Here is an 8,637-nt window from a genome sequence, read left to right on the forward strand (position 1 = left end):
TATGAAACATTTTCAATCTGAAACTTAGAGCATTTTCATACATGCAGATAAGAGCTCATACATAGGCCCAGCCAAATTGTATTGTTACAGGATACATTAAGGAGACTGAGAGTACATGTAGAATAAATGAAAATCCTGGGTTTACTGGAAAATTAGACTTGATGGAAACAGATATATATAATTTGAAAGTTTGAAGAAGTTAGGTTAAGATTTTATAATAAAGGTCATGAGGAATATTTGGTGTTTCATATCATCATAATATAGGTAACAGCCACGTGTCTGTCACACACTGTATTTTTTCAATGGTTAATTACAAAAAAATGAATGTTTCTTTTCAAGAGCATATTAAAGAAAAAATGTTTATTTTGCAATTCCTAAAATTTCATTTTGATTTGTTTGTCTTTGTATATGCTGAATGGTAAATCTGAGAATAACTTAAGAACAAAATGTTTTTTTGTTGTGAGGGAATTGCACAAAAATGTAGGATGTCCTTCATCAACTATTGGAAGAAATAATTTGAAGATAAGAGTGAAAGTGGAAAAAAGTGCATACAGAGATGAACATGTTTGAACATATATTTGCTGCTGTTCAACTTGTATATATATTTCTTTCATGTAAGTATTATATACATGCATGATTTTATTGTATCAGATTTAAATTTAATATCTCCCATTTGACACTTTTTTGAAATGGCAACTGTAAAAAAGTGCTCTCTTTGGTTGCAGTCTTTTCTTGCACTTGGTTAAATGACAAGGAATGGTGACATCCAATTGAAAAAAAATCCACACAGCTATTTATCAAATCTGAGTGCTGGATGCACCCATTGCATCAAAACCAAAGTATTTTTCCAACAATTCATTGCAGTCAGTTTCCTTTGCTAAAAAACATGCAATTTTCCTTATTGAAAATAACACACAGAATAACAAAAGATGGTTGTAAAAAGCCCACTAGGTGATCATTTTGTGTGTATTCTCTCTTTTAAGGGATTGGGGTAACTCCACATTTTATATTTATTTATCACTGTTTTTAGCAAAGTAACTGTTAATTTATTTGAATGTACATTAGTTAGTGAATGCTGCAGAGAGAAGGAAAAGTTCTTACACAAACAAAGGAAAAATCTGTTGAATGTTTAAAGGATGAAAATTGTACATGTGTTGATGTTTGCAACTAAGCTTGTGTCTACAATTGCTACTTCTGTAGTATTTTCACTGTGAACAAAGCTGAGGTAAGCATTTTGAGAAATTGTTGTGTGAAATAATTGGTAGTAAGTGTATCTATATTTTTGGATTGAAGTATTAGTTTGTTAAATTTTGAAAATCATCACACAAATAAATACTTTGGTTCTGAAAGTTGAGTTCAACTTAAGATGAACAGAAAACTAGTACAAACTTTAATTATTAGTTTTCCTTTGTACTCTAGATATCAAAACAGTGGGTAACTAAATACAAATATGTAATGTTACCAATATTTTAATTTTTTAAAAAAATAAGTGCATTTTGAAAATTGTGGATTAATGTAATAGAATAAATATATAAGAATGAGCCTGTAAAGGTTATTTAATTTTTGAACAAATGTTACTGAAGTACCTTTGGAGATCAGAAGGGTGACTTAGTGCATTGCAGGGGTAATATGTTGAAAATTTATACTGTTATTCTAAGTTGTACCATATTTAAGTTAATGAAAAAAGAAGTGACTTGTTAAAATTTACAGAATATAATTCCTCAAAACCTAGATACTATTTTTTGCTTACATTTATTTGGGTTGGTGTGTTAGGCTGCATATTTAGCTGTGCGAAGTTCAAGACACAATGCTACTGAACAGAAGTACTTCATCTGTGTGTGCATTATAAAAGTTGGACAGTTTTGTTATTTGTTTCAAAGAATTGAACAGAGATTTTGTGACAGTAGGTGCTAGTAGCTGGCTCTGTTTAGTGTAAGCAGTACTTGCTTTTTATCACAGCAACTGCTGAAAACCCAGCTTCGCAGAGATGGCATCGCAAATGGAATTAGGATTCACTAAGCTTTAGCACTTAGCAGTGTATTTTTATCTTTTACTGATATCCAAAACTCATTTTGTTCCATACTGCCAAATTTTGTTTTTAAAGTCTTGTCACAAGACAGCTCAATGAGATTTTCTTCTGCAAACGTAAATTAAGGTGGGGCCTTACTCTTGAATGGGTCCAAATCCATGCAACATTCTCCATATTTTCCGGATGGTAATTTTAAAAACAGTCGCTGAGCTGTGTTAGGTGCTCATCAAAAACATATTTTAGTTTTTGGTTTCAAATCAACTTCATTTGATGTAAGATACTGCTGCAACATGGGGAAACAGTCTTTGCCACTGTCTTCACTCATTTATTTTCTCCACAGTAGTTACTTTTTTTCTGAAAGCTGAAATCTTCTCTGCTAGTTTCATAATGTGCATGTTGCTTCCCTACAGAGATTTAACGCATTCAGTTTCTTGAAGAGATCGCACAGGTATGTTAATTTTGACAAAAAAATCAGTATTTAAGAAGTTTGCATTCGTGTTTTCCTTCTTTGAGATAAGAGTAGAGTTCCTGTCGTAATTCAAACACATTGGAGAGTCATCACGAGCTATAGTAGTACAACAAAGATGTGTGCTTACATCCCATATGCTCACACATCTTTTTTTAAAAACCTCGCCTTCTGTGGTAGAGATTTATAAAGTTCACCACTTTCAACACACTTTCCAGGGCTAGGTTCAGTAGAAGACTCGGGTACTTTAACACAAGGGCTTCCCTATGGATTATTCAGTGGGTCCACAGTGCATCAAGAGCTTTGCTTTATATAAGTGCCTGCAATCATCCATAACAACCAGATATAGAGTGACCACCATCGGTACAGACGCCAATGCACTTAGTCAAATTTAAATTGTTTTCACACACAAAAATTACAAGGATCTTAAACAAGCCTTGAGTCTTTGTACTTGCAGTGATACCCTTACAAAATGGAAGGTATTCCACAATTTTGTTACTATCCGTCGCCTCATCTAGCTGTAACCCGAATTCTTTCCCTTTTATTTTTTGAATTAGCTGATCATTGAGGTCTTCAGCCATGTGTTGTATTCTACGACTGATAGTATTGTTGCAAAAAGGCAGTTTCGAAATCAGTCTTTTCGAAGATTCACCAACCATAATGCTCACAATATCCATTGCATCTGGTAAGATCAGTTCTTCTGCAATGGTGTGGGACTTTGTACATTTTGCAACTTTATATGCCACCTTGTAGGATGCTAGCAAAGCATTGCTTGGTACTGATTCTTGTTTCAAGAATGTACATTTTTGTTCTTTTAACTTTCCGGTAAAATAATCACGGAATTTACTAGTCATGTTAGGATAATTAGTCTCTAAGTTGCATTTTAGTTTACTTGGAAGCATGCACTTTGGAGCCAAAACTTTTAGACATAATACACACTGCGGACACTCTTCATGATTGACATTTACCGACATAAAACCAAAATCTAGGTAACTATCGTCATATTTCCGTTTCTTCACATCTTTACCACTGGTCTGTGGCTCACCATCCTTTTCTTCACTCCAGCACATCTAATTAATGTTCAAAAATCTTTTCGTTTTTATGCACAAGGACAAAAAATCAACAAAATAATTCACTGAACTTCGTTAGACCTCACAGACACTTAATCACAACACCCTTCAGTTATTCCGATTACTGACGGACCCAGAGAGTCGACAGGTATTTATATTCAAAATCTAAAGAAACAAGAAAGTTCGAAAAGTTACCGGCGAAGCCGAAAGTACAAGTAAACCAAAATATGTATCAAACATTAGAAAACGTCATCGAAAAGAATGTAGCGCGATCTAATGCTAAAAGTGTGAACTACCACGAGCTAGTAGTTCGCGTGGTGTCCGACAGATGTCAATATCGCTGTTTCCCTCGAAAATTTGAAATATCCAGCAACGTCATGGGATACCGCGGCGACTTTTGGCGAGAGATGGGGGAGTTTTTTGTTTTTTTTGCAAGCTCTTGACTATGTAGGAATAGTATAGGAAAACTTGCAACCCTTTTCCTGCGAGAACCACCTTCACTTATCTGGGCAAAGATAAACTACAAAACTCACTTGGACAAAAATAATTACCCATATAAGAAACAGTACTAGTCGAAGAAAAAAAGAGAGATCCAACAAGCGTTTATCTAGGGGCAGTGTCCTTGTCCGAGGTCAAGGAGCTGCTGACCTAAATAAACTACTTAAAGAATGGCACAAGGACGCCTTCACACCAGGGAACATAAATATACATTTACCAGGAACTAAACCACAGCTTAAGGCAATAGTAATCCGTAGGGTGTACCACTCCATAACAAAACAGGATAGTCAGTGATGTCGAGAAACCCACTTGTTGAGAAATTTATATGCAAAAACGGCTCGTTTGGGTTGAGAAAATATTTTACATAGAAGAGCGAACAACGTTTCGACCTTCTTCGGTCATCGTCAGGTTCACAAAGAAAGAAGTAACTGACCGGAAGCTGACCACATGTTTGAAAGGGTTGTGTAACTGAGTGTCGGAATGTAGAGGGCAGTGTTAGATGATTGAATATATAATTTTATTTTATTATATTAATATAGGTATAAAGGCGTTCCTTTATATTGGTTTATTTTGGGTTTAAGTTGTTGTATAAGTAAGGCTTCTTTAATTTTGCGTTTGTTTATGTTTGTTTCTTTATTTAGTATTTGAGTGTTTTCTATGGTTATGTTGTGTTTATTTGACTTGCAGTGTTCGAAAACGTGTGAAGGTGACTTTTTAATGTTCTTTGAATCTGGTTACCATTTTTCTACTTGTTTCTCCAATATAGAAGTCGTGGCAGTTATCACATTGTATTTTGTAAATAATGTTGGTCTGGTGTTTGTCAGTGTAGTTTTTACATAGTATAGACCTCAGTTTTGTGCCTAGTTTTTGAATAAATTTGTATTAACTGGAATGTCATATTTTGTTACTAATTTTTGCCAAATGTTGGTTATTTGTTTGCTGATGTCAGGAATATATGGTATACAGCAGTATATGCTTTCGTGATTTTTTTGATTCGTGAGCTGTATTTACTTTAGTTGGTTGATTTTGCTTTCTGTCTAGGTGTGTGCGTATAATGTTTTCTACGGTTTGTGGAGGAAACTTATTGATGTTGATGAAGTATTGTTTTATTTTGTCTAATTCATCGTTAATTTTATCTGGTGAGCGTAGTTTTATGGCTGTGTTTATTTGGTTTCTTAGTATGTTGAGTTTTTGTTTTGTTTCATGTGCTAAGTCCCAAGGAATGTATAGTCCAGTATGGGTGATTTTTCGGTGGATTTCTGTTTTGAATTGTGTGTCGGTTCTTGTAATTTTGAGGTTCAGAAATGATATTTGATTGCTTTCTTCCTGTTCACATGTGAAGTTAATGTTGGGATGTATAGAGTTAATGTGATTGAAAAAATTAAGTATGTGTTCTGTAGATTTGAATTCCGCAACCGTGTCATCTACATATCTGTACCAGTATAGTGGTGGATGTAATGCTGTGTTAATTGCTTGTGTTTCAACTTGTGTCATAAAAATATTGGCTAGAACTGGTGATACTGGGTTGCCCATGCTTAGGCCATTTGTTTGTATATAGTTTTGGTTGTTGAACATGAAGTTTGTCTTTATCGTGGTGAATTCTATGAGGGTTGCTAATTGGTTACTGGGAATTTCTATAGTTGGGTTAGGGTCTCGGATATAGAGTTCTAAGGCTATCTTGCAGGCTTCAGTGGTTGGAACTTCTGTAAAGAGGGATATTACATCGAAACTGGCCATTAAGGCTTTATGATTAAGTTGATTAAGGTTAGACTTGAAATTAAAAGAGTCTTTGATGAATGAGCTGGCTGATGTTACATATTTGGAGAATGCCCATGCTATGTATTTACCAAGATTGTAATTAAACGATTCATATGTGGACATTATTGGTCGTAATGGACAATCTGGTTTATGAGGTTTGGGGATGGCGTATATTTGCGGTGTGCGTGAGTCGGTTTTACGTAGGTAGGAATAAAGTAGGAATGGCCAGTTTCGATGTTATAAACAAATAACCAACATTTGGCAAAAATTAGTAACAAAATATGATATTCCAGTTAATACCAAATCTATTCAAAAACCAGGCACAAAACTGAGGTCTATACTATGTAAAAACTACACTGACAAACACCAGACCAACATTATTTACAAAATACAATGTGATAACTGCCACGACTTCTATATTGGAGAAACAAGTAGAAAAATGGTAACCAGATTCAAAGAACATAAAAAGTCACCTTCACACGTTTTCGAACACTGCAAGTCAAATAAACACAACATAACCATAGAAAGCACTCAAATACTAAATAAAGAAACAAACATAAACAAACGCAAAATTAAAGAAGCCTTACTTATACAACAACTTAAACCCAAAATAAACCAATATAAAGGAACGCCTTTATACCTATATTAATATAATAAAATAAATAAAATTATATATTTAAACATCTAACACTGCCCTCTACATTCCTACACTCAGTTACACAACCCCTTTCAAACATGTGGTCAGCTTCCGGTCAGTTACCTCTTTCTTTGTGAACCTGACGATGACCGAAGAAGGTCGAAACGTTGTTCACTCTTCTATGTAAAATATTTTCTCAACCCAAACGAGCCGTTTTTGCATATAAAAAACAGGATAGTTAGCAAGCATTACACAATCTAAATATATCATACACTAAAGTGGAAATAATTACCTCTAAGGTCACAAATAAAGCAACAGATTTAGTAAGAGTTTACATGGAACAACATTACAATATCTTAGAACTGATAAACAATGGTATCATTTTGTGGTACCAAAAATTCCAAGTGGAACAACTAAAAACACCAGCAGTAGTAATCACACAGTGTTATAATTTCCAACGATATGGACATGTTTAGCAACACCGAAGTGTTGCGGATGTGGCTGTGAACAGCACATATCTGCTTGTAAAAAACAACAAGCTACACCAAAATGCTGTAACTGTGGAGAAACACATACAGCAAATTATAAAGGATGCGACAAATATAAAAAGATAAAACAATGCATTTATGAAATAAAAACAATAAAACCAACACAAGATAACACAACAAACACACACAACTACTGGGTCAATTACATATGCACAAAAGTTGAAAGAAAACACTACAGAACCAAAACCCCTAACAAAAGAACAACAAAATTCAACGAAAACAGTAAGTAACTTACAAGAACCTGACAAAATCACAGATACAACAAGCAACCAAGAAAACAACAATCTTACAGTAAAAGAAAACACAAAAGATGAAACAAGTCTAATAGTAAATTTAATTAAAAACATTCTTACAGAGTTTATTACAGAATTTACAAAACCGAACCAATCAAAAAATAGCATAGACCTATTCATAAACAAGCTAAAAAACACATAACACCACACATACCACAACTAATAACAACAATCACAGGATACATGCTAAAATCTTAAAATTCACAGTTCTAAGTATCAACATCCAAGGTGCACTTGCTTCCAAGAAACACGAGATCGAAGACATAATAACAGATATTAACCCTGATATTTTTAACATAAGTGAAACATTAATTTATCCTAAAAATATATTTAAAATATGTAACTATACTTCAATAAGAAAAGACAGAAGAAATAATCAAGACATCAACAGAGGAAAATTGTTATTATATAAAAACTATCTTTCCGTTACTGAAATACAAATGAACAGCAACAATGAATATATAATGGTTGATATCCTCTTAGAAAACCACTCGATAATAACAGTAGTAGGATTATACTGTTCTCCAACAAAGTGCAGAGACATAAATCTCATCTTCAAACACATTTCCCACAACCAAAATACAATAGTAATAGGTGATCTGAATGGCAAACATAAGAACTTTGGATGTAAATCCACTAACTCTAATGGCAGACACCTATTACAATTCATAGATAATAATAACATATCCCTTATTAATTATAATACACCTACCCATACTACCTATGCAACAAACTCAAATGATATCATACATATCTGTCACCTCTTTTAATGTCAGACAAGAGCTAATAAATTTTAATGTGGGAAAAGATGTTGACAGCGGCCATCTCCCAACATGGTGTGTCTTCGATCTCACCCCCCATAAAGATAAAATCTGTAGGGCAAGACAAATTTGATTACAAAAAAGCAAACTGGCAAAAATTTCAAAAAGTATTAGACAACATACTACCAGACAAAATTAAATATACAGCGAATAACGAATCTGAAATTGATTGTTACAGTCAAATAACCATGGAGTGCCTTATAAAGCAGCTATGGACGCGGTACCTAAACAACATTATACAACCACAAACAATGCATGGAAACCAACCAAACAACTATTAACAATGATAAAACAACAAAGACAATTAAGAAGACTATTCATGGCAACAAGAGAACAAGAAATAAAAACACAAATTAACAACATTAGAAATAAAATTAGAGCAGAAAGTAAACAACTAAAACAAGAAAAATGGGACAAGTTCTGCTCCCAACTAAACGAACAAACCTATATATGCAAAAAACGGCTCGTTTGTGAACCTGACGATGACCGAAGAAGGTCGAAACGTTGTTCGCTCTTC

General features: G+C 33.9%; 1 protein-coding gene across 1 annotated transcript; it reads right to left on the bottom strand.

The window, feature by feature from the left end:
- Window positions 1–2,821: 2,821 nt before the first annotated feature.
- LOC143233268 (protein FAM200C-like) lies at window positions 2,822–3,349 on the bottom strand. The gene has a single exon (XM_076469299.1). The coding sequence runs from the start codon at window positions 3,347–3,349 to the stop codon at window positions 2,822–2,824; it is 528 nt and encodes a 175-aa protein (XP_076325414.1).
- Window positions 3,350–8,637: the final 5,288 nt, after the last annotated feature.

Source organism: Tachypleus tridentatus, chromosome 1 (assembly GCF_004210375.1).
Source record: "Tachypleus tridentatus isolate NWPU-2018 chromosome 1, ASM421037v1, whole genome shotgun sequence".
In the NCBI taxonomy this organism is placed as follows: domain Eukaryota; kingdom Metazoa; phylum Arthropoda; class Merostomata; order Xiphosura; family Limulidae; genus Tachypleus; species Tachypleus tridentatus.

Excerpts from the sequence above, each read along its gene's own strand:
- LOC143233268 (XM_076469299.1), bottom strand. The coding sequence starts at position 3,349 with ATGACTAGTAAATTCCGTGATTATTTTACCGGAAAGTTAAAAGAACAA.